The 26481-nt window shown below is 43.1% G+C and overlaps 1 protein-coding gene across 1 annotated transcript in view; it reads left to right on the forward strand.

Moving 5' to 3' along the window:
* The first annotated feature begins 1340 nt into the window (after window positions 1–1340).
* Window positions 1341–26481, forward strand: part of myo15ab (myosin XVAb) — a 58045-nt gene continuing 32904 nt past the window's right edge. The window contains exons 1-27 of the mRNA XM_084931852.1: window positions 1341–2879; window positions 2976–3054; window positions 5486–5623; window positions 5731–8282; window positions 9625–11853; window positions 11950–12069; window positions 12178–12495; window positions 12706–12903; window positions 13198–13430; window positions 13747–14152; window positions 14441–14523; window positions 14913–14976; window positions 15101–15210; window positions 16476–16550; window positions 16637–16736; window positions 16954–17057; window positions 17559–17622; window positions 18308–18421; window positions 19951–20112; window positions 20228–20341; window positions 20452–20510; window positions 20833–20956; window positions 21068–21163; window positions 22558–22689; window positions 23404–23529; window positions 24632–24709; window positions 24814–24965. Coding sequence (XP_084787978.1) covers window positions 5781–8282; window positions 9625–11853; window positions 11950–12069; window positions 12178–12495; window positions 12706–12903; window positions 13198–13430; window positions 13747–14152; window positions 14441–14523; window positions 14913–14976; window positions 15101–15210; window positions 16476–16550; window positions 16637–16736; window positions 16954–17057; window positions 17559–17622; window positions 18308–18421; window positions 19951–20112; window positions 20228–20341; window positions 20452–20510; window positions 20833–20956; window positions 21068–21163; window positions 22558–22689; window positions 23404–23529; window positions 24632–24709; window positions 24814–24965 — 7763 coding nt within the window. The 5' untranslated portion in view covers window positions 1341–2879; window positions 2976–3054; window positions 5486–5623; window positions 5731–5780. The remainder of the gene's footprint in view (window positions 2880–2975; window positions 3055–5485; window positions 5624–5730; window positions 8283–9624; window positions 11854–11949; window positions 12070–12177; window positions 12496–12705; window positions 12904–13197; window positions 13431–13746; window positions 14153–14440; window positions 14524–14912; window positions 14977–15100; window positions 15211–16475; window positions 16551–16636; window positions 16737–16953; window positions 17058–17558; window positions 17623–18307; window positions 18422–19950; window positions 20113–20227; window positions 20342–20451; window positions 20511–20832; window positions 20957–21067; window positions 21164–22557; window positions 22690–23403; window positions 23530–24631; window positions 24710–24813; window positions 24966–26481) is intronic.

Here is a 26481-nt window from a genome sequence, read left to right on the forward strand (position 1 = left end):
GGGAGGGCTTTTTGTGGGGAGTTTTTGCTTTTCATTAAGAAGCCATGCATTTAGTTTCTTCCTTAAAAAAAAAAGTTTATCTCTTATATTCTTCTGCACTAATATTTCTCCACTCACATAGCAGTATATCTTTATCTTCTGATACCACTCCTGTAACTTGATGCATGACCTTCGAGTAACTGGGTTTTGCTCTATATGTCATTCCGGAAAGGCAGCTCCAGCGTGTGGGGTGACACTGTAACTTTCCTTGACTGATTCACTCCGGAGGTGCCCAGGAACATGTCAAGCATGATTGATATTTACTGTTTTCGGGGCCAGAGCAAGCTGTTGTTGGGGAGCAACAATTTCTCGCAGTAACTTCTGGATGTAACAGCTCCAAAACATAATTCAAGCAAAGTTTTAATCCAAAGAGAAAAAAATAGCACAAATGCTCGAAGCTGTTGCCACCCGGTAGCTCTCTGAAAATTACTAAAGAAGCATGCAAAGAGAAAGAGACAGAGAGAGAGAGTCATACCCTCTGCTATCATTTACCAAATACAGTGGTTCCCAGTGTTTTTCTCTTTTTCTTTTTTATTCTAAAATGAGGCAATGTCTGCTTGAAATCAATCCTCACAGGTTACAGATCAAATTAACCTTTTTCAAATTAACCAAAATTTGAAATTGATTCCTTCCCATTTGCTCAAATAATTTTTGGAGTCCTGAAATTATCCAGCACTTTAAAAATGCAATTTATTTGAGGAAAGCCTTAAGACATTAAAACTACCCATTTTTCTTTTTCTCCTGGCTGCTCCCTTCAGTGGTCAGCACAGTGGATCATCCGTCTCCATTTCATCCTATCCATCCATTCCCATCACCAGCATCCTCCTCTGTCACACCAACCCTCTGCATGTCCTCCTACATTATATTTATGAATCTTCTCAGTGGTCTTCCTACATGTTCAACATCCTTTGTCCAATATAACCATTTCCAAGCCCACTCAGCCTGGTATCTCCACTTTTTCTCAGAAACACTCAACTTGGGCTGTCCCTCTGATGTACTCACATTCACCCTTTACACTCACCTCCAAATACTCCACCCTGCCTGCACTCTCCTCTTCACTTCTCTTGTGCACCACCTGTTGCTTTGGATGGTTAACCCCAGGTATTTAAACTACGTTCGCTACCTCTGCTCCTTACGCCTTTCCACACCTCTGCCACTCCTGACTTCCTCATGCAATACCAAAGTTCCACTTTTGGCACACTATCAAATTGTTTCTCTGAGCAAAACATTTTTCCCTCTTTTTATATTTTACTGGTTATTTTACATCCATCATTCAGTTCAGTTCAATTTCATTTACATAGTGCCAAATCAACAAAACGGTTGCTTGACGCGCCTTTATATTGTAAGGTAAAGATCCTACAAAAATGGAGAGAAAATCGAGAAAACCCAGCAATTACACGACCTGCTATGAGCAAGCGCTTTGGCCACAGTGGGAAGGAAAAACTCCCTTTTAACAGGAAGAAAACCAGGCTCAGGGAGAAGCGGGCATCTGCCGTAACAAGTTGGAGGTAATTCAAAACAAAAGACATGTGGAAGAGAGCCAGAGATGAATAATAACTAATGATTAAATGCAGCACATAGTGAGTGAGAAGGTGAGTGAAGAAGAAACAGGGTGCATCATGGGAGGACCCCAGCAGCCAAGACTTATTTCAGCGCAACTAAGGATTCAGGGTCACCTGATTCAGCCCGTCATCTATGTGACACTAAATATGACATACGTCTACGATGAGTTTAGTGCACATTAGCTGTTCACAGTGAGAGCTCTGAATATGGTTTTTAAAAAACGAGCTGAGTCTAGACAGCCGACTTCGCATTACCTGCGCTACCTGTTGTGTCTGGAAGCAACAACTATGAAAGATATCAACCAAAAACCGAACAAATCCGCTGACTGGCTGAACCCTATAGCATGTAAGTCACTGTTTCCTTAACAGTGCCAAAAATAGCTCCGATGTAGCCAAAGGCTTGTTTGTGTGTGTGTGTGTGTGTGTGTGTGTATTTTTTTTCCTTAAACACCGGCGAGGTGTTCTTGCTACGCGTCTCGCCACAGTGGGTTTTATATCAAAGCCAAGACCTGTTTTGATACAGCCGGGCCAGCCGGTCATGTGTGGGGGGGAGACGGCAAGGTCGTCTGGGTTATGGAGTGAATCCAGTGGAGATGCAGCAGTTTGTGGCTCTCTGCAGTTTGTTTGTTGTCAGGCGGGTCCATCTGGCGGGCAGCAGAAGGATTGCTCATGTGGAGACGTTAATGGCACATTGTGTGTGTGTGTGTGAGTGTGTGTGTGTGTGTGTGTGTGTTGTTGTTGTTGTTGTTGTTGTTGTTGTGGTAACTCTCACCTTCATCTGTTATGCTCCATTTCCCCCTTGAGCCATCTCATGACACACTTTCCTACCGTTGCTGAGTCCGGATGAGAGGAAGTGTTTATTGTAACAATAAAATAAAAAAAACGCGCACTGTATAGCAAAGCTCCGACCAGCAGGCAGGTACACTGCAGGGGAAATGAACTTTTACCCACTTAATGGTGCTCCATCTTTTGAAATAAGCGGGGGAGTTTATTAATTAGGTTCACGTCTTATTTACGTTTTTATTAAGAATGAATGTCACGTGCTTTCCTTGTTTATTTTTTACATCAGCGTGCATCGCCCTGCATATGACTGCTGTTGCCCATCCGGGGGACCTTATCTCTTCACACCGGAGTGTGTGGAACTCAAGCCCCCGGCCGCCGAAGAATAGCGGTCGTTAAATATTCATCCTCCGTTCCCGGTGGCACACTTTTCCTCCCTGCAGACCGACCCTTACTGCTTCGAGACCCGCTAGAGCAGCAGCAAAGGAGTAAAGCTGTGTGAGTAATTAAGATTTTTATTTTTTTTTTAAATTAAAAAGGGGATTGTTTTTATTTTATTTTGATTTTAGTCTTTCGCTCTATTTTGACCCGTAGGAGGATGGTGAAACGTGAATATGGAGCTCCAGTAACGTGAGGCTGCCCGTTCCCGAGGTCTGGTGTGTGCCAGGGAAAGGTTGGTTATAGGTGCATAAATCCACACCCATTCCCCCTCCCTCCATGCCTCCCACATACAGTGCACATCTATCTGTTTGCCTGCATGCTTTGGCTTTGGTGGGTCTTATTCTCTCCTGCAGTATAATGTTTTTCCTGGAGCTGGATTGCCCGGTGTTTCTCCCAGCAAGTTATTATAAGACTAAACTAAATTATGTAAGGAAATGCAGAATTGTTAGGTAACTGCTGTGTGTTGTGCAAGCTTTTTGCCACAGGCCTGTAAACTTACCTGATATCCGACCAACTCCTGACTACAAGAAGTGCTGCAGGTGTAATGCTGCTCCACTAGATAGCAGCAGATTACTGTGTGTGTATGTGTGTGTGCATGTGTGCGTGGATGTATGTGTGCAAAGTGACAAAGATGGTCTACAGCTTCCCCTTGGGACCTGAATGCGTTTGATGAGCCTCATCAAGTCCACCTCTGTCATAACTCTGCTTTTTTTGCCCCCTCCCGGGCATTTATCCCAGTTTCTCTATGTTGTCTCTTCTCCGCAAATTCTATCAAAAGATGGAGGACCACCTGCCAGCAGCGATTGCTTTGGGAAAAGGGAGACTGGCTGCAGCTCAGAGCTTTTCACATTTGATAAGGGCTTTTCATTCTCCTTCAAAGGCGGATGTACAGTTTGAAACAAACTGTGGGAAAGCCAGGGGAAGAAAAAAAAACACTCTTTCATCACACTCTCCATCTATTTAATACACACGTGCACCCACTCAAAGGCATCTTTATGAGCAACCCTGTGCACACATGCACTGCTTGTGCCCTTTCCTGGTGTGTAATGATCAGATAGACTTACATCCAGAGACCAAAAGATCAGGATCTGGCAACCCAACACCTATACTCTGTAACAGGACTGATCCAGCAATCCGACCCCTTCCCTCTCGAAGAGGAATAATTTGGTTGATGGCACTAATAATCACAGCCCTGTTACTGATCCTTCACTGGTTCTCTGTGTATGTGTGCGTGTGTGTGTGAGAGTCATTCCTCTGTCATTGATACCTAGAGGGAAGACGTCATATCTCTAGCAAGTGGGTGCTTCTCCTGCCTCTGCTCCTTCTTCTGCTGTTACGTATGTGGAAGTAGGTTGGTGGTGGCTGCATTGCTCATTTTGAGGCTGTTTAAATATAATATTTCTTGAAAAGAAGCCTGTGTGAGCAGGACACACACACACATGCACACAGCTGACAGAGTTCAGGAAACAGAGTTAGAGAATATTTAAGGTTAGATTGCATAAATGTGTGTCTGGGTGGTCAGGTCAGGGTTGTTATTACATCTTTGTGGGGATGATGACATTTTACTGCCAATCAGGCTTATCTTATGCATCCCATGTCTGTCTATCTCTCTTTATCCTTCTCTGTCTCTCTCTCTCTCACTATCTCAACCTTTTGTATTATTTATGCCCCGCCCCCTCAGCCGCCCAGAGATCTCAAGTTTCACCTGTAGAGCCAGATGACAAATTAAGACTCCTTCTACGAGCTGCCAAAAGGAACTCTTTAAACCTACACATATACACGCATACACGCACATTGGTTGTCACACACTCTGAGGAGGGCTTGGTGAACAGAGTGGCGTGTTGAGTGAGAGAATGTGTTGTAGTGAGCAACAGAGGACAGAGTAGGTCAGAGGAAGAAGCTCGGTGTGACCCAAAGACATTTGCCCAGAGTTTTTTGCTGAAGAAGAAACTTGCAAACAGGACGCGTCAGATTTGAAGACTGCAGACCCCAGCCAAGAGCACAGCACTTCCTCTTTTGTGACATTTTTTTTTGTCAGTGAAGTGGAGGTGACTATGACGGGAAAGGTTTGGATGAATGATTGCGGCTTTAACTTCAAGTCCACAGATGAAGCACTGACTGGACCGTAGAGGGAGTAGAGCTGGAGCTGGTGAAACAGCTCCATATGTTGTTTGTGTGTTTTCAGTGCTTGCATCTGCACGAACGCAAACACCGTAGGGATCAAACTGTGTGGAAATGAGTAAAATCAACACAGTAACAATCTCCTTTCAAAGAGTTTGCAGTGAGGTTTACAGTCAACACGTTGCATACTAATGTAGAATTGCAATTTACAGAAGGCATTTAGAGCTGACCTTAAAGCCTATAGTACAGCTGGACATTGATAGATGATGGCTCTTTTCACTGAGGTTGTGTATCGCTAAGAGATTTCTGTATGGAAACTGGACATTTCTAGATGATGTCTTTATATTGTAATATAGAGATAGGAGCTCTAACCACTTTGTAAAGGATATGATATTACGACAGTATTCGTGCTAAGACTTATCTTACTAAATGCATTTTACTCATGTTTCTGAATGTGATAGCAATATTAATGTTAGTCTTATTTGTATGTGTGAGATTGCAGACATTCATCTATCTGTCTGTCTATCTATCTACCTGCACAGAAGCCTTCATGGGGACCCGATCTGGGCAGTGTCAAACTGCTTTGGCCAGGTGGACCTGTCCTTACACAGATACAGAACCCGCATATAGCTCTGGCACAAAGTCAAACAGGCACATATAAGGCAAGGAGTCTTTTAAAGGTCAGACTTTTTGAAACACAACATGCCTTTTATTGAACTTGAGACATTCTCACAGTGGTGCCTTCCAAACTCTACACATGTGATGTCTTTCTATTTGTCTTTTGAAGGTCAGCTCCATTGCATCTCGTAGAGAGGGCATGGTGTGCCCTTAGCCAAAATGCCTGGCAAGAAAGACCCCAAAAAGGACGCAAAGAAGGGTGGAAAACCTGAACCAGAGAAAAAGAAGGAGGAGGAAAAGAAAGGCAAGGATGACAAAAAGGGAGGGAAGGATGACAAAAAGGGAGGGAAGGACGACAAGAAAGCCAGCAAGGATGATAAGAAAGGTGGAAAGGATGATAAAAAGGGTGGGAAGAAGGGAAAAGAGGAACCGCCCAAGGGGAAAGATGATGGAAAGAAAGGAAAAGACAAAGGGAAAGGCAAGAAAGTGGAGTCTGAGGAGGAAGAGGAGGAGCTCCTGAGCGATGAAGAGGATGAAGAGTTCAGTGATGAAGAGGATGAGGAAGACTCAGAGGATGATAGGAGAGGGAAGGGGCGAGGAGGCAGGGGAGCTAAAGGAAAGAAAGTGGGGAAGTCTAGACGGGGTGAAGACTCAGAGGAGGATGATGATGAGGATGAAGATGAAGATGACGAGGAAGATGAGGATGATGAGGATTATGGGAAATCCAAAAAAAGATCCAAGGACGATCGCCACCATAAAGGAGGGAAATCCGATGCTGACGCAAAGAAGAAAAAGGGCAAAAAGAAAGAGGAAACGCCACAGATTCCAGTGAAAGAAATCCCAAGGAAAGGTCTAAAGAACATGTCCAGGATGTTCATGAAGTTTTCAGGCTTCAAGCGACGCAGGAACAGCAGGAAGAAGCTTAAAAGTACTTCACGTTTATTCCTGGGTTTGGGGAAGAGAAAGACACGAATTGCTAAGAAGAAACGTCGCAAGTCCATGCTGAAGAACACCTCTCGTTTCATGATGAGATTCAAGGCCAGCAAAAAGAGGAAAAAGGAGAAAGAGGCCAAAGAGAAGGCAAATGGTGGGAAGAAGCCAACCTATATGCTGCTTCGCCTGGGAGGGAACAACTCCAATGAGAAGAAAGGGGGCTTCTTCAAAGGCTTATTTGGGAAAAAGGACGGTGATGGGGCTGTTGACGACTTCAAGAACAGAAGTCTACTGTTGGGGAAGGTTGCAGCGGCAACTAACTGGCTGACGAAACGCTTCCTGTCCACCAAAATGCGGGAAAATTCAGGACAGCATGGCTGGGAAGGGCGTAGAGCTCACAGTCGGCAAGCCAGCTCCCGACGTTATCTCCAGGGTTACCAAAACAATGGTTATGAGCATGATGAAGATGTGTACGGATACCAGAAAGTATATGAAGGGTATGATGACGGTTATGGAGATGAGGCAGCATATGGAAATCATGGTCACTATGGTTACTATGACAATGACAATGGGGCAGGGGGAGCAGGATATCAAGACCTTGGTTACTATGAGGATGAAGGATTCAATGATCCAAATGCAGAATACTATCCTGGTGTTCTTTATGATGAGAGCACGGGGGATTATTATAACCCTTATTCCTCTGCTGATTACTATGCTTACGAGCAGCAGCAGGCAATGTATGGTGATGAGGGTCTGGACTACTATGCAGTAATGGGTGATGACCATATGTATGGAGGAGAGGTGGATGGGTTCCTTGACCCTCAGACTCAGGGCTATTATGATGAAAATAATCAGGGAGTTTACTATGGTGGCGAACAAGTGGGCTATTATGACATTGGACAGGCAGGTTATTATGAGAACCCTTATGTATCATCTATGGGAATGCAAGGTGGATTTGCGCAGGACTATCAACTTAGCTATACTGATGTTGGCATGCCATACCAAGACTTCAGCTCCCAGCAGGCAATTGGATTCCCTCCAGGAAGCCAACAGGTGTTTGGGTTTGGAGACCAAGTTGTAGGTCAAGGACAGGATCTGTATGGAAACCAGAATGTTGGCCAGATGGATCAGTATGGAGATGATAGCAGTTTAGTTCAAGGGGGGGAGATGACGTTTAGAGTTCCCAGACCTCAAGTGCGCCTTTTCGGGAAAGAACGTCTAGATGTTACCTTGCCTCCTCCACCAACTTTGCCGCCTGATCCAGAATTTGAAGACATGTCAGAAATCCAATACGAAGACCAGATTCCTCTCGTGCCAGGTCAGCCTGGTGGCATGATGTCATTACAGCAACAGATGGCAATGTCACCACAACAACAAATAATGATGTCTTCTCAGCAAAATCTGTTGCCCCCTCAAGAACCAATAATGATGTCCCCTCAAATGATATCACCTCAGCAGCAAGTCATGTCACCGCAGCAGCAGATGATGTTACAACAAGAGCAGAGTATGTCCCCCCAAATGATGTCATCGCCAATTATGTCACCACAGCAACAAATGATGTTAACGCAGCAGCAGCCGATGTTGCCACAACAACAGATGATGTCCCAGCAAATGATGTTGCCACAGCAGCAGACGATGCCCCAGCAAATGATGTTGCCACAGCAGCAGATGTCACAAGAGATGATGTTCCCACAACAGCAAATCATGTCACAGCAAATCATGTCACCACAAGAGCAAATGATGCCACAGCAAATGATGCTGCCACAACAACAGATGATTTCACCACAGGTAATTCAAGCTGTGCTGTGTCATTGAACCTGACAACGTTCTTAAAGCTAGAGAGTCACAGGAGGGTGTCTTTGCTGACTTTCAGTGTGATTCATATTGCAATGTGAATATAAAAAGGAAAAAAATAGGACATTCAAAAGAGTACACATGCACTGCCCTTTCAAGTTACACAGTTCTCTTGTTTTAAATAATCCCACCACACGGAGAAATGTGGCAGTAACATATTCCATAAATAAAGAAAATCAACGTTGTTCAATTCAGTTTTTCTATATAGTGTCTAATCACGATTACAGTTGCCTCAAGGTGGTTTATATTGCGAGGAAAAGATTCTACAATTGTATAGGGAACAATCAGACCACCACGACAGCGGTAAGGAAAAACTCACTTTTAACAGGAAGATACCGACAGAAGCAGGTTCAGGGAGGGACGGCCATTGGTTGGGGGCAAGGGGAGGGAGACAAAATAAAAACACACTGTGCAGAGAGCCAGAGATTAGTAATAACTAAGAGAGTGAATAGCGCTGAGTGAAGAAGAAACATTCATCATCGGAAGCCTCCAGAAGCCTAAGCATTGTACAATATAACTAAGGGAGGGTTTGGGGTCGTATGATCCAGTTTCATCCAATCTTAAAAGTAGAGCAGGAATCTGTCTCCCAAGTTCAAACTGGGAGCTGGTTCCATAAAAGAGTGGCTTGAAAGTGTCTGCCTCCCATTCTACTTTTAAATACTCTGGGAGCCACAAGTAAACCAGCAGTATGAGAGAGAAGTTGGGGTAATATGGTAAATTTAATTCTAGATTTAATATGGAGCCAATGAAGTGAAGCCAGTATGGGAAAAATATGCTCTCTGTTTCCCTCCAGTCCCTGTCAGTGCTCTTACCAACTGAAGGCTTTTCTTTTTTGGGGGGGTGGGGGGTGGGGTTAGGACAGCCTGATAATAATGAATTACAATAGTCCAGTTTAGAAGTAATAAATGCATGAACTACTTTTTCAGCATCCTGAGATGGGATGTTTCTATTTTTAGATTCTGAGTACTAAAACCTAAACATGTAACACTAAACGATTAGTGATAGCAGCATTAAACCATTTCATTTCATTTGAACTGGAAATAGCGATAGATAATCAATAAGCCAATGTTAGACAGGTGTAGCTGCTTTTTTTTTGCTTATGACCAACAATGTGATAAATAGTTCTTTGAAATAATTAGTGTAACATTTTCTTGATGAAAAATAATATTCCAGGCAAAATCAGCTTGCAAATCTGATAACTGCTTTTCACAGCCTGTAAATTACTAGGCTAAAGTCCATGTTTCCATTTTGAACATAAAGCTTTGTGTTCTTTCAGCAGCAGATGATGACTGACCCAATGATGATGCCACAGCAGCAGGGTTATGGCCCACCATCCATCCCTACTCCAACTGCAATGATCATTAAGCAAGCGAACATGTCCCCTCTTCCGGGACGCCGTATTCAACCCTCTCCGACACCATCCCGCCGTTCTGTTATTATGCCCTCCCCACAAATGCAACGTCATCCTTCTGCTATGGCTTCCCCAGTGCCCTCTCCTATGTTTGCACAAAGACGCAGTCCCTCTCCACAGCCATCCATGAGGAGTGGTTTAATTAATGCCCAAAGACCGCCCTCTATTATGTCTAGGCAACTCTCACCTCCTTCCTCGCCTATGGCCTCCCCACTTGCTCGTCGTAGAATGCAACCTCAGAGATCACCCTCTCCCCTGGCTCGAGGTCCTTCAGCCCCCCACTCTCCCCGTGCCTCAATGATCCGGCATAGTCCCCCACCGTCACCAAGACCATCAATGAGGCGACGATCTCCACCTTCTTCACCTCGTGCTTCCATGAGAAGGCGAAGTCCTCCACCAGCACCCAGTCCTGCCCGCAGCCCATTTGAAGCTAGAAAGATTCTTAGGTCACCATCTCCTACCCTCTCTCCTGCTCATGTATCTCCCCCCCTCTCTCCACAGCTCAGCAGAAGACCATCTCCTTCCCCATCTCATCGTAGCTTATCTCCTGCTGGGCCCCGGCCTCACCTATCATCCCCTACTCTTTCTCGCCGCTCAACTCGACTGCTTAGGGATCCAACACCAGTGGCCCGGCCTAGGATGGGTGGAAATGTTCCTTTAGGTACTGTCAGACCCTCCCCTATGGGTCTCCGAGGACGTCCAGTGCCCCCACCAACCCAGAATGTGCGTCCTTTTCGTGCCTCCTCTATAAGAAGCAATAGGTCTTCTGTTCTCACAGTGGACTCCTCGCTTCACTCCTCTCCTTTCCACTCCCCTCACATGGTCCACCGTGCTCCCTTGAGGAGAAGAGAATCTGGAAGATTACCTCCTCGTCCCATTGCTCGAGGACGTCCACTTGTGGCCCAGCGGTCAGTAAGAAGTATGCCACCCCCTTCCCCACAGTTGTCCATTAAACACATACCGCACTCCGCGTCCCCGCACCTCTCTCCTCGAGTCTCCCGTCAGCCCTCCCCCCTCCTGCCCCCTCGTGCTGTCCACTCGCCCACTTACACACCAGAAATTATGGCCTATGCTGATCCTTACACTCAACAGTCACATCAATTTGTAGCTCCATCTTCTCCCATGCTTTCTGGTGCTTTGCAGAACCAGTCTCTCCGACAAGCCTCCTTCTCATCCCCCCTTGGACCTCAGGTAGCCCAAATGGTAGGGATGGAGGATATGGTTCCTGAAGTAGACCCTTATGTTCCCTTGTCCCCTACTTTGTCTGGTGCAATGCAAAACCAGGCTATTCGTGATGCCTCCTATGTCCCCTCACTCCAGAGACCAGTGTCACCTTATGGTCAGCCTATGGCACCCTCATCTCCTATGCTGTCTGGGGCTCTGCAAAATCAAGCTCTACGAGATGCATCTTATGTTTCACCTTTACAAAGGCCAGTGTCACCTCTTGAACCTTCTCTGTCCCCTTCTTCTCCAGTACTATCTGGAGCTCTGCAAAACCAGGCAGTGAGAGAAGCGTCCTATGTATCTCCTATTTATAGACCTCAATCCCCTTATCCCCCATCTGTACCTCCATCTCCAGTGCTACCTGAAGCCATGAGACATGGACAGGCACTAAGAGGCGTAGCTTCCTATCAGACACAGTTCAGTTTGCCATATGGACCAACTGTTGTTATGCCATATGATTATATCTCTGAGCCTGCCCCTGCGCCGCTGCTCCATGATGCACTGCAAAACCGATCTGGTTTGCAGAGTGTCTCAACTATGAGATCCCCTATGATGCAGCGTCGTAACCCTTATGCACCAGCTGGGCCTCAGCTCCACAGTGCTCTTCAGCAGAACCCAAACCTTCGTCAAGCTTCTTATCACACTCCTGTGCAACTCAGACGATCTCCATATGGACCCAAACCACCCTCTTCCCCAGCATTAGGAAGTGCCCTGCAAAACCCACAGTTGATGCAAGCGTCTTACCGTCTGCCAGATGGAACTTTGGTTTCACCATATGCAGATCCACGTTCCTCCCCATTGCTTGGCCATGCCCTGCAAAATCAGCAAGTTCGTGGAGCTTCGTATGTTTTGCCCGATGGATCGATCAGGGTACGTAAATGGAATATGTCAGTTATGTAGGCTACAACAACAGCTGCCTCATTACATTATACTCTTCTAATTCACACTCTGCCTCTACCCACATAGGACCCTCGTATGCCTCAGAAGCCAATGTCTCCTAACCTCTCGAGAGCTCTTCAGAATCAGAACCTTAAGACTGCTTCATATACTCTTCCGGATGGGACCATTATAGATCCTAGACAGCAAGTAATCCATGTCTTATGTTCCTTTCTTAACTCATTCTTTTCATCATCTGTTTGTTCAAAATAAGGAATCTTTTAATACATTTTTCTCTCTTTGTTTTTGCTCATTCAGCAACCCATTTCCCCAAACTTGGCTAAGGCCCTAAGCAACCCAGTTTTGCGTGAGGCCTCCTACTCTCTCCCCGATGGGACCATTGTGATTGACCCCAAGAAACAAAAGTCCCCCAATCTCGCAGCAGCACTTCAGAACCCTTACCTCAAAAGTGCATCCTACACCTTGCCAGATGGCACCATCATCATTGATCCTCGCAAACCTGTCTCTCCAAACCTTTCCGGTGCCCTCCAAAACAGCGCCTTGCGGAGTGCCTCATTCAAATTACCAGAAGGGGTTCAAGACCCCAATACACCCATATCACCAAACTTGACCAAGGTTAGTTATTGATATGTTATGTGCTATGAATTTCTCTTTCAACTCACCCTCTCTTCGCCACATAGTAGGACTTGTGTAAAAGTTAACAAGTATAAGTATCATGTCTTGAAAAGTTCTCGTGGCTCCAGTTTGTCTAATAATCACTGTTGACCTGAGGTGCCTCTTTAATTCACTGATGACTAAATCATTTGTCTCTGTTTTAAAACTTAGGCTCTCCAAAACCCAGCCTTGAAAGGAGCTTCATACACGCTCCCAGATGGAACTATTATCATTGACCCAAGAAAACCAAAGAGCCCCAACCTGGCAGCTGCCTTGCAGAATCCTTATTTAAAGGGTGTGTCCTACACCCTGCCCGATGGAACCATCATCATTGACCCATGGAAGCCAGTTGGCCCTGATCTCTCTAAAGTGCATACCTGTTAAAAATAGTATATCATTTAGCTTTGCTACAGTAATCTATTACTATTTATTACTATTTACTATTACTATTTATACTATTCAATAAAGTATAAAGTAAACATTATTTGTATTGCTTTTATTTATGTTTTTATTGCTGTTTTAGTTGCATTTTTTTGCTTCTAAAGTTAAGCATAACATTCTAGCTATTACAGACTATTGAAATGAAGTGTAATATTGGGGACATTTTAGTGACCTAAACTGCACTCTTGAGTAACTTCTCTGCTTTTCCTTTGCCTCCTTCAGGCTCTTATGAATGCAAACCTTCGAAGTGCATCATATCGTCTTCCCGATGGGACCCTGGTAATCCCTGGTCAGCCTCCAAACCTTTCATCTGCTCTGAGGCAAAACCGGGCTCTTCGTTCTACAGGTCTCTATCATCTGTCAGAAAACTCTGTGCTGACAGGCGTGCCCAAACCTACACCTCCCAACCTATACACTGCGCTGCAGAAGGAAGATATGCGTGGCGCCAGTTACAGGTAGGAAACTATTCTGTTACTGGAAACTATCACAAGTGACCTGATTAGGTTTTTCCAGGTAAATAACCTGTTAGGAAATCAATCTGCAAGCTGGGGATTCATTTAAACTAACTAACAGACAAACCCAAATCATCTCCAGTTGACTTTATAAAATCTGCATATGTTGATGGTTCTTTTATACTTTGATTTTGACCATTTTGCAGCATTTAGTCTTGTATATTCCACATACTAGAGAGTAAGCCCACTTAATGTTCGTGTTCACATTTTGCCAGTATTCCACAGTTACATGCTATTTATCAATTTTCTTGTCCATTAGGCTTCCAGATAAATCACTTCTCACACGGCGGTTCCACAATCCAAGCCTGTCTGATGCCATTCAAAACCAGCAGCTTCGTTATGCTTCATACGCGGTGCCAACAGGACTGCAGGGTGAGGACAATCGCTATGCTGTGATTCCTCCGTATGGGCCACGCTCAGGCCACTGGGCCAGAAATGCCCAAGGAGGAGGGGATGGAGGTGAGGACGTTTGGGCAGCTGAGAGGGTTTTACCACATGGCACTGTCCAGAATTTATCTAAGTGGTCGATGTACAAAGAAGATGGGGTGTTAGAAGGATATTCACCCACACCTCGATTTGTGGATGGAAAGGCACAGGACCCAGACTGGGCTCCGGAGAGAGAGAGAGCCAGGCCGAAAGTACCAGGTCAAAGCTGGTATGACAAGGTACCCGAATGCAAGATTAACCCATTTTTAGGAGGATTTAAGTTTCTATAATTTTTTACAATTGGTGGAGAATAGATTGGCATAGGAACAAGCATAATGTACAGATTATTCAAGCAATAACTGAGAAGCTTTAAAGCTAAATGGCCCTAGCAGTATTTCCTCATAGAGTTCACAAACATCTGAATTTCTGCATTTTTTGCATCAGCTATGCATTGAGCCTTGACTGTACACCCCAGGCTTTGTTATTTGTGAGTGCTTGACTAATGTACATTTCATGTGTGTGTCCAGATCTATTCTATCCTAAGCATGCCCACAACAAGCCACAGGGTTAAACGCTGGGCGGAGGGAATGGAGGACTTGACACAGCTCCCGTAAGCACAAACCATTATTAGCAGCCTCACTTCTTATTTACTTATATCACACTCTTACAAGCAGTTTATTCCCTGAGCACAGTGTAACACAGTTTATTCTATGGCTTGTTTGTTCCCAGTGTCCCTGTAAGCTCTGAAAAGCTTTGAAACACTATAATTATGTAAATTATATGTTAAGTATGTGAGTGTTATTAAAAACACATCCAGAGCAAAAACCCCACATTAGATATTTGTTTTGTTTTTAACTACAAGTCTTCGGGAATCAGAGAGCTCTTGAGTGTCTTTGAAAACGAATTAATGCTGGACGTCAAAGTGAGAGTGGGAGTGCTGCTTCAGCAGGACAATATGTGCTCAGGACATGAATTTTAATTTTCTGTGTTTAATTTCAGTGAGCTGAATGAGACCACTGTTCTGATGAACCTGAAGAAACGCTACGACCAGGATCTTGTCTATGTATGCTATATCACTCATTTGCAGATTAAATAACATAATATCATAAAATGTCACGGACACTGCCAGCTGCCTCAGTTCGTTTACCCTCCCTTTTGTCCTTCTGTCATCTCTGTCTTCCACTCAGACCTACATAGGCAGCATCCTTGTGTCTGTGAATCCATACAAGTTGCTCAACATTTACGGGACAGACATGGTGCTCCTTTATGAAGGTCATGGACTGAGTGATAACCCCCCGTAAGATCTGTGTTTGTGTATGTGTGTGTGTGTGTGTGTGTGTGTGTGTGTGTGTTTGGGCTTTTGCATGTGTTGGACCTGTTAGAGTTTCTGCAAAGAGGTAATGCAAGATAGGCCGTTTTTGAGTATTTTACTATTAATAAACTGCACAAGATTATTAGGCTCGAAATGATTTAATTCTAACTTTGTCTCAGAAGTATGACAAAGGTCAGGCATTTTCCTATGAATTTAGCAAGAAGTCACCCTTTCTAGACTATTTATTTATTTATTTATTTTTGTAGACTACCTGTTTTTGGATTTATCAGATGTGAAGATGTCTGCCTTGTTTAGAATATAATGAATTAGACGGCACTAGCCCTGTAGTTCTAAACTGAAAAAGTCGACAGGAGCTTTTCTTTTTGTTTATAAAGCAAATTATTATAGTTCAGCTTAAAGGATGCCGTTATTTTTTACATTCGGTCAGGCTGCCACTAGCAAAGTGATACACTGAGCTGGCATAGTTCAGAATAAAGAAAATAGTTCCTTCATGAAACTTTTTTGGGGGAATAAACGGGTTGTAATTCATTGCAAGAGACATTGCTAATGACTTTTTCAAATGCAGTTTTTGGCAGTTTAATACACTTTATTCTAGAGAAAGGCAGACGTCTACACAGCTAATTTCTCCTGGTTACCTTAACCCAAAAATCTAGATGCATAAATAAAACTAAAGGCCAGAGAATGGTTCATGGTTCAGAAAAAGTTGGAACCACAATTGTTTGAAAATGGAGTGCTTATTGAAACAATTTTTTTGAAAAAGGAAAAATATTAATTTGCATCTATATGAGTTTAAAAAAAATGTATTGTGTAATTCATTTTGGTTTTTGTGGGTGAAAAAATTCACACTGATGACGCAAAAGTCTCAAAAACTCACAAAACACCACGTATCAAATGTGATACACTAGCCGTTAAAAGGTTGAACCTTTAAGTGAAACCTTTACAGCTGTGTTTGTGTGGGCATACGCTGTCCCACTACATCTGTCTACATGTGTCGTAAGCTGTGCTCTGAGATCCTGTACGGCGGTAAATAAAGGTGTTAAAGGCCAGCACTCTCAGGTGTTAGTAACAGGCTCGCCTTACACTGTTAATGGTCTGTTGCCAAGGGAGAGTTTGGTTATGGATTTCACTGCCACTTCTACACACACCAAGCTGACATGCACACAGCTGGTGTGTGTGTGTGTGTGTGTGTGTGATTTTATTCTAATTCGACATCTTTTGTTGTGTTGCAGTCATCTCTTTGCCATTGCTAATCTCTCATATACCACCATGATGGATGCCAAAAAAGATCAGTGTATAGTGATCAGGTATGAACTGCTGATTAAAGTCTGATTAAAGGCATCATAAAACGACTGCTATAAATCATTCATATTGGTGGTTTTTGTTATTCCAGTGGAGAAAGTGGGTCAGGGAAGACTGAGGCCACTAAATTGATCCTGCGTTACCTGACAGCCATACACCACAAACGCAATGTCACACAGCAGGTATGTCCAGTGTCCAATTGTTTTGTATGAGTGGACAGACACAGAATGAAGCTCATATTTAGACAGTTTAAACTAACCTTTTTTTTCTCTCACATCGTGGTCTTTAAATCTATCTTCTGCCTTCAGATAGAGGTAAAGTATTCTCATCGCTTCCCCCATATTTTGCTCTCTTTGCCGTCATACTGAAAGTGCTCATAGTAATTTTCCCTCTGTGCTGACTGGGCAGATCCTTGAGGCCATGCCCCTGTTGGAGTCTTTTGGGAATGCCAAAACAGTGCGCAACGACAACTCTTCACGCTTTGGCAAATACACGCAGATCTACATGGACGAGTGAGTAGTAACAACATTCTTCTTCTTTCAGCTGCTTCCTTTTGGTGTTGGTGTTACGCCAAAAAGGGATTTCCGATGTTTCAGTGTGTTTTTTATTTGTAATATTTTTGCTTTTATTGTTAGATAGACTGTAATCTATAGCATTTATGAAGAGGCTATATATAAAATAAAGAAACGGTCTATTTTGTGACTCTACTCTGTGTTATACATTATCTCGCCCATTTTGGTCACTTGAAATGTCTTTATAGATCTGTAATGTTATCCCTGTATCATAACACACACACAGAAACACACACACACGCACACAGAGAATTGGTGACACTGGGTTTACTGGGGAATATGCTAATATGTCCCACTGGCACAGTTAGATAAGGAGTTGATTTTCTGTTAGAACTGTGACAGAGAGCACATTACACATGCATGACTTGTTACTTAACTCAGCCTTACTCTGTGTTTGCATGTGTGTGTGTGTGTGTGTACCTGACTGTGTAATTTTACCAGGGGTGTAATCAGCGGTGCCATAACGTCTCAGTACCTGCTGGAGAAGTCACGCATTGTCTTTCAGGTGAAAAACTCTCAAACACACGCATTCACACAACAGCTCAGGTGGAGTCTTTTTACCACTGAGTCATGAGCCCCATTCAGACATGCACTCCTTTCCATTAATCTGACGCCATCTGAACCTAGCGCTACATATCCTAGTAGGCACACTGTTCACTTTTCCTGTAAAACCTGCAACAGCAACCTTTCTTGGTACTAGGCCACTTACACATCACCGAACGGCATTTGCGTTGAAGAACAGGCAAGCACAAAGTCGTAACAGTGTCTTACCTGTGTAATTAAGTTCACTGTTAATTTCAAGTAAAAGTTCAAGTAAAATTTAAACATTGCTCTGTGATGTGCTTTTGCCATCCACAGTCCAGATATACCTCTAAGCCTGGTCTAAGGGAGAATTAAATGTTCACATACTGTGGCTCTAATAACAGTGACGTATATCTGGATGGCTTTGAATGACAGACAGCTGTGTCCTACAGACAAAAAGAGACAGATGTAGAGATGTAGCCCGAGACTTTCTTCGTGGTCGCTTTCATCTGGTCACACATCCTTTGAGTATCCCTCAAATATGTGTTTCTCTGTCAACGGCATTACGTGTGTCCGTTTCAGTCATAAGAGATTTAAACTGCTAAGCAGTCCTAGTGTGTGTGCGCATGTGTCAGGGTGACTTTTTCTGTATGTGTGTTTATTCACAGGCCAAATCAGAGAGGAACTATCACATCTTCTATGAGATGTTGGCAGGCCTTCCTCCTCACGAGAAGCACTCGCTGTACCTGCAGGAAGCTGAGACTTACTACTATCTCAATCAGGTGCTCAGATTCAAACACGCAGACATCCATCAGATATCAAAGAAAATCACAAGGACATTAACCTCCTGTAGAGTTACCATTAGCATAACTGCTACTTCAGTAAGCCTTAAGCCATTAAGTCTTGGGACTAAAATTCAATAAGAACCATACTGCAAAAGCAGCCCAAGAGTTTCTTGAGGCAAAGAAATGGTATATTCTGTAATGACCAAGACAGTCACCCGATCTCAGCCCAATAGAGCATGCTTTTCAGTTACTGAAGCCTAAACTGGATGGAAAGAGACCCACAAACAAACAGCAACTGAAGGCAGCTACAGTAAAGCCCTGGAAGAGCATCTGTGTCACGTTATCTATAATATATATATTTATAAAAAATGGCTTGAATTCCTAAACAGTTAATGGAATTTTTTTGTGAAACCCATTTAACTAAAACTGAAAGTCTGCACTTGGATTACATGTTGATTGTTTTATTTAAAATCCACTGTGGTGGCGTGTAGTGTGATCCAAAATCAGCCATTGTTAAACCAGTCCTAAACAATGGATGGTCATCCTGAAAGAGATCAGACTAATGTCACAGTATTAATACAGCACAGATATGACCATTTCATTGCTCACAGATTTCCCATTGTTTTTGAGAATATACTGTACTAGCTGCTTTGCTTCATAGGTGTTGTTTCATTTGTTTCCACATTATTACCCTTAGTTATTGCTCCCTTGTATTACTCATCTAAAAACTATGGCTTATGCCAAGTCGTTACTTGGTTATCACCACGGTAATTACATGCTAATTAAAGGGTATTATCACACTATCACCTATAAAATGCGTCCAAAATGATTTAACACAGGATGAAGTGATCATACAGAGCAACTTTATATTTAAATACCTCCCCCAGCATTACAACAGAGCAACCATATCTGCTTACAGTCAACTGTTTCTGACCTTTGAAATGTGTTGATGCTAAAACCATGAAACCACAGCCTATCCTGGTGAATAGGATTAACGTTATCAGCAGCCTAGCAAAGCTGCAGGCACAGCTGTAGTCTTGTTTCTTCTTTGTCAGCTGTCCTGCCAACACCAAGTTTTTTTTTCCACACAAAAAAAAATTAATTAGGGCCATTTGTTCATAATTATGACATTTTCTGTTTGTTTTTGCACCTGTGGGCTTTATTTCCAAGCTGATTTGTGCTGTTGTATTTCTTTATGAGGTAGTGTTCATCTTGGACTATTTCCCACCCAGTTAGCGGTGTGTTTGTGGTAATTACAACAACATTTTTTGAAGAGTAACTTAACACCGGGCTGAGAGATAGCGTGTCATTGCTCTCCCTGACTGAAAGTGTGCTGACAAGTGAGCCCTTTTGCACTCGTAACTGCAATCGCCAGTGAGGTCACGGTGCTCTGATACACCCTGAAGTGGATCCTCTCCATCACTGCACCAAGAGACTCAAATCGCTGATAAGTTGCTCTTAAATTAGACCTAAAGAGGGTAAAATGTCTTTTTCCTAACGGTGCACGTGTGTGTCCATGCATGCAGGGAGGGAACTGTACCATAGAGGGAAAGGATGACGGGGAGGACTTCAGGCGTTTGCTGAGTGCCATGGACATCCTGTGTTTCACCCCAGAGGAGCAAAATGGCATCTACAGACTTCTTTCCTCTGTCCTTCATCTGGGGAACATCTACTTCCAGCCACACCTGGTCTGTCTTTCAAACACAAACATGTATTTAGTTTCACGACCTAATGGTGAGGATGACGTTGGCAGTAATAATGACAGTGACTCCATATGTATGTGTCTGCGACTGTGTCCCGCAGGCTGAGGGTCAGGAGGTCGCGTCAGTGGTGAGCACGCAGGAGATAAGGGTGGTGGCTGAGCTGCTGCTGGTCTCACCCGAGGGCCTAGAGAAATCTGTCACCTTCAAGCTGACAGTAAGTGGTGCACACTTTTGCAGAAACAGCCCCGTGCACACACCACAGATATGATTATTTCTGTAACAAAATATAGATGTTAGATATCAGAGATGTGTTTGATCCCCCAGGATACCGTGCGGGAGAAGATCTATACTCCGCTGACAGTGGAGAGTGCTGTGGATGCCAGGTGAGTGAGTGACTAAAAGTCTCAATCTGTTAAATTAAACATGATGCACCTTGCTCTGCTTGGGGGAAAAAAAAACTGAAAATCTTAGGGCTTTTTAATGTCCTCATGTTTTTTTCACCCCCTTCTTTAAAATCATACCAGGAGACTGCTGAGAGGGAGCGAAGAGTCTGTGATATTCTCTTCCAATCTTTGGTAGAGGCATGTGAGGACAAAGGACGTCAGGGCTTGAAGTCGGGGGGGTGGGGGGGTTTCAGATGTCCTCTGTTTCCATAGGAACCGGGTTTTCTGTTTCCATAGAAACCTTATTGTGCGTTTTTCATAGAGATGCTGTTGCCAAGATCCTGTATTCGCTGCTGTTTAGTTGGCTGACGGAGCGCATCAACGGACGCGTCTACCCTCGCAATGAAGCCCTCTCCATCTCCGTGCTGGACATTTATGGATTTGAGGTCACACTGAAGAGCACTCGCAGTAACGTCACATCTGTGTTTGTGTCTGAGCTGACCCGTGTGCTAAGTGACTCACATAACCCCCGGTTGTCTCTTCTGTGTGTCCTCCAGGAGCTACAGGTGAACAGTTTTGAGCAGCTGTGCATCAACTACGCCAATGAAACTTTGCAGTTCTACTTTAACAGGGTCATTTTCCAGGAGGAGCAGGTCAGAGAACCACAAGTTAATGTGTTCATTTCCCATTTAGCTCACATCAGTGACATCACTGACCAGTTTGTTAGGTACACCTGTTCAACTTTTCATTAATGCAAGTATCTAATTGCCCAATCACATGTCAGCAACTCTATGCATTTAGGCATGTAGATGTGGTCAAGACCACCCGCTGAAGTTCAAACTGATTTAAGTGATTCTGAACATGGCATAGTTGTTGGTATGAGATGTGTCCGAATGGTTTAGAAACTGCTGATCTGATGGGATTTTCTCAAACAACCATCTCAAGGATTTACAAAGAACGGTCTGAAAAAGAGAAAATATCAAATGACCGGCAGTTTCTCTGTGAAAATGTTGTTTTGATGTCAGAGTTCAGAGCAGAATGGCCAGACTTCTTTAAGCTGATAGGAAGGCAACAACCAATGTATCCAAAAGAATGAATGCACAATGCCTTGAAACCTGAAGCAGATGGGCTACAGCAGCAGAAGACCACACTGGGTGCTGCTACTGTCAGCTAAACACTGAAACTGAGGCTATAATTGACACGGGCTCACCAAAACTGGACAAAAGATTAGAAAAATGTTGCCTGGTCCACTGAGTTTCAATTTCTGCTGCAACATTCAGATGGTAGAATCCAAATTTGGCATAAACATCATGAAAGAATGGATCCATCCTGCCTTGTATCAATGCTTCAGGGTGCTGTTGGTGTAATGGTGTGGGGATATTTTCTCGGCACACATTGGGCCTCCTTAGTGCCAGATGAGCATTGTTTAAACACCACAGCCTACCTGAGTATTGCTGCTTACTATGTCCATCCCTTTATGACAACAATGTACCCATCATCTGATGGTTGCTTCCAGCAGCTTGTTTCTGAGCAGCTTGTTCAATCTATACCATAAAGAATTAAATCAGTTCTGAATGTCAAACAGGAGCACAAACTAGCAAGGTGTTCCCAATAAAGTTTTCAGTGACTGTATGTATGCAAGGCTGCCTGCAAACTATCACAATAGTTTACAGGCAGCCACAAAGCAAAAATAACCAACAACACAAAAAAAACGCATAGTTCATCACTGAAGCCAACAAGATAATTTAATGTAGCAACAAAAAAGTTAAAATGACACCAGAGAAGCTTAAAGAGTTTTGTGTTAATGATACAGAAGCTATGAACTAGCTATGAAACTATGAAACCTATATTCCTGTTTCACAGTTGTAGCCCCATGTCACCCGTCTAAAAAAGGAGGGATTTCCAGAGGCACATTTAAACTCAGGCTATCAAATCTTTCACAAATCATAGCAGAAAGCAAGAAATAATTAGCAGCGAGTTAGTCGAGTTTTACACACACCAGCCTGACGAATCTTGCGCTTGTTTTGTGCTGAATTGTGCTGCGTAGGAGGAGTACATGCGGGAGCAGATCAAATGGCAGCAGCAGCCCTTCGGCCACAACGAGGCATGCCTCGACCTTATTGCTGCTAAGCCCCATGGGATACTGCGCATACTGGACGACCAGTGTGGTTTCCCTCAGGTAAGCCCATTCCTGTTAAACTAATAACCGTTTTCTCCAGAGTTATTGGAACTCGCTTAAATTGAATCAAAAACACATACAATATGAAAGTGAATACAATAATGGTAAACAAGCAGTTTTTAATTAAGACAAAGGTGTTTAATGACTTATAACTCCACGGAGAGAGAAGCCCCAAGTGCGCGAAGAACAAGTGATTGAGACAGACTCAGTATGTAGAAAGCGAGCACACTTATAATAAGCTTATATTAGATTACAGGAAACTTTGGAAGAGTTGCACTCTTTAAGCGTGCGGTTAAAAAAAACACAAGCCAACAACAGCTCTAACTTCATATTTCATATCTCAGTTTTAAAAAAAATTGAGTTAAAAAAGAAAAAAAACCCTGCACTATTGGATTTCTCATTAACCAGGAGACTGTATTGTAGCCAGCTTCAATCAATACAAAACTATCCCACATGCTCACTTAATTGCCTACCTGCTGCTATCATTATTCCCGGGGCTCCCAGTGTAAGAAGCTGTCTGAGCTCATAGTGAGATAAATGTATTATAAGTCTCTGATGCTCGGAGTGAAATATGAACACGCCGTTACATGAAAAACCCACTGAGGCGATCTGCCAAACACACACACGCAGACACGCACAGGAAACATGTGTTTGTGCTGTAGAGGTTTCGTTTCCATGGCTCAACAACCATTAACCATCTCCAATCATTGCTAGGCAACAGACCACACCTTCCTTCAGAAGTGCCACTATCACCATGGAAACAATCCACTCTATGCCAGGCCAAAGATGCCACAGCCAGAGTTTACCCTGAAACACTATGCAGGGAAGGTCACCTACCAGGTACTTCCTGCCTTCCCTGTTTTCTTTCTTTCCTGCTTCTCTGTGTTTTGCTTTTTAACATTTTCAACTTTTAATTTCTCAACATTTCAATCTCTTTTATAGCCTTTTTTTTTTTTCAATGTTCTTCCTCTGATCATTTCCTTTTTTCCCCTCTTTTTTTTGCATTCTCATATAAAGTGCATCTGGAAAGTATTCACAGCTTCTTGCTTGTCCTACATTTTGTCATATTACAACATTATTTCAAATCACTGATTAAATTCATTTTCCACTTTAGAATTCTACAAACAGTACAAAAAAAGTTTGCTTGAAATTTTTGCAAATTTATTAAAATAAAAAGCTAAAATATAACATGCACATAAATAAGAATTCACACCCTTTGCCAGTGATCATCTGTCAGATGTGTGTACAACTTGATTGGAGTCCACTTGTGGTAAATTCAGACATACAAGGGCCGCAGGTCGGACTCAAACTGGGGCTTTTGCATTTCAGCCGTATAGCATATGTGCACCTGCTCAAACACTGAGTTAAACAGGTGCCCATTAGATCCAAAGTCCACATTGTTCTTGGATGTAAGGATTTTAAACAATTTAAAATGAATACACACCAAAATCCACACATCTGACAGACTAAGAGCCACAGGTGCTGTTGAAATGACATTTTTAATTGAAAATTTGAGTGAGTGATTTTTCTTTTAGTTGACTAATTGCTTAACAGCTCTAGAATTAACAGTCTGTCCATCCATCTATTTTTTTCCATCCATTCTTGTTCAGGTTCACATGCGTGGCTTCTATTGTGAATAAATCATTGTGAAGTAGTACACGGGAGTACTAAAAAACTGTGTTATAATAATGAATGAATGTGATATAGTATTGAAGGTTATTAGGTTTTTCATCAAAATGTCTTGCTTTGGACAGTATGATTGTGAAACAGGTAGTCGCTTGCATACTGTGTGGTATGTTTTAAACATATTCTAATGTAATCTGTCAAAACCAGACTCCAGAGATATTTCCGTTCCATAAAAATCTCCCTGTCGTTCATGCATGTGGCTGTAAATTTCTGGTTTGAATCAATTTGCAATAGTTTTGAATGATTTGTGATGCAGGTCTACAAATTCTTGGATAAGAACTTTGATATGGTGCGCCAGGATGTTTTGGACCTCTTCACCCAGAGCAAGAACAGAGTGAGAAGTGGAAATGTTAAAAAAAAAATTTGATTCAGATACTAAAGTATGGTGAAGCATGATATTGTAACGTGGATATTATCTGTGTCTTTCTGTGTGTGCAGATGGTTTCGAGCCTCTTCTGGAAGCACTCAGAGTCTTTGTCTCAGCAGCGGTCTAACGTGCGGCGCAGCAGCGCGGCTCGCCGTTATCAGGCCAACACGGTCAGCGCAAAGTTTCAAAGCAGCCTGCAAGAGCTGCTGGAAAAGATGGAAAGGTTTTAGGCTCATTTATCTTTTTAAAACAAGAAGACTGCATCGCAGCTTTCTTTGAAATCTCTCCCTCTTTGACTCCCACAATACACTGAGCCTGTCATCAGTTCAGGTGGACCACAAAGTCAAGCTCAGCTACAACTGCGATGAATCAGCTGAATGTTCAGCTGACAGTCTTCTATGCATCCAGCTGACAAATCGCATAATGGGTGGGCAATTTAAGTAGCTTTATCCTAAAGTCACACAAGGAAAAACAGTGGACCGCAGTGCAGCCGTGTGCAGTAAAATTAAATGCTTGCTTTGAAGATGAGAATCAGGTCAGTTACTGTCTTTAAAGCGGTTTTGGTGGATCAACATGCTGATAAAATAACAATACAACTGAGCCAGTGTGCAGCTGAATAGGGTCAATCTGGCAATTATGTGAAATCTGTTTGTGATAATCTGGTGTTTAACTGTGACTAATTGGATTAAATCACAAATCTGTTGGCATCAAATTCACATTAACGACTTTCATTCAGACTCCAGACACAACCTCATAGATTTGAAACAAATATTCAGAAATTACTTGCAAACTAACCATGTTACCAGCAAACCTGCTTTTATATAGACATGTAACCAGATTACAATCAAACTGAGAGATGAGTCCCCCATTGCAAAAAGACACCTGCATACCTGTTAACCTTGACTCAGAATATAAATTAGAAAGTTACTTGCCAACTTTTACCAGTCTGTATGTGAGTGGTTGCAGTCAAGCCAGACTGCAGTTGTCTGGAGACAGGTTGCCTACCACCAGGCAACTGGTGCAGTCACCTTCCAATCAAAAGTGGTCGCTTAGAGGTCCGGTTTTTCCTAGTTGCCATGAGGTTGCCATCCTGTTTTTGCTGTAGTGTGACTGAGCCATGACTCTGCTTGCAGTTAAGAATCATCTGCAAGTCCCTTTGTACCAAGCCCCCCCCCATCTCCTCCTTTTATGGTGTGTCTGACTTAATCAGTATCATGTCTGCTGTCAGTTCTGTACAGACAGTCTCGTTGGTCCTCTCCCTGCTGCCTCTAGCTTTGCACGTGTGCACATGGAAGGACGGGGAGGTGAGCAGCGCCACACCACCAAATATGAATCGCAGTCGTGGGAAATATTAATCTCCTTTTGACTAAAGTGGTCCTGACTATCACTGGTGAAAAAAGATAATGATGCTTCATAAATGTATAAAATTGTCTGTGATGAGAGTGTTTGATGTGGGCAATGAGCAAAAGAAGGAGTGGTTTCTTTCACAGCTCTCATCAAACAACACACACTCTATCATGGCCTTGTTCCTAAAGGTGGATTGAACAATTTGTTTTGCCGTGGTGTACCATTAGACTAAAGTGATTATCTCTGACAGCCTTATTAGCCTCAATCATGTCTCAAATAGATGAAAACTGAGGCCTCAGGAGGTCTGTCAGTCTGAAATTGTTAATAATGTAGCTCCAGCTATAAAAGTACATGCCATGCATTCTCATTTTCAGCTGGAAAGTAGACTTCCC

This window comes from Perissodus microlepis, chromosome 6 (genome assembly GCF_051167445.1).
Source record: "Perissodus microlepis isolate ML-2025 ecotype Zambia chromosome 6, ASM5116744v1, whole genome shotgun sequence".
In the NCBI taxonomy this organism is placed as follows: Eukaryota; Metazoa; Chordata; class Actinopteri; order Cichliformes; family Cichlidae; genus Perissodus; species Perissodus microlepis.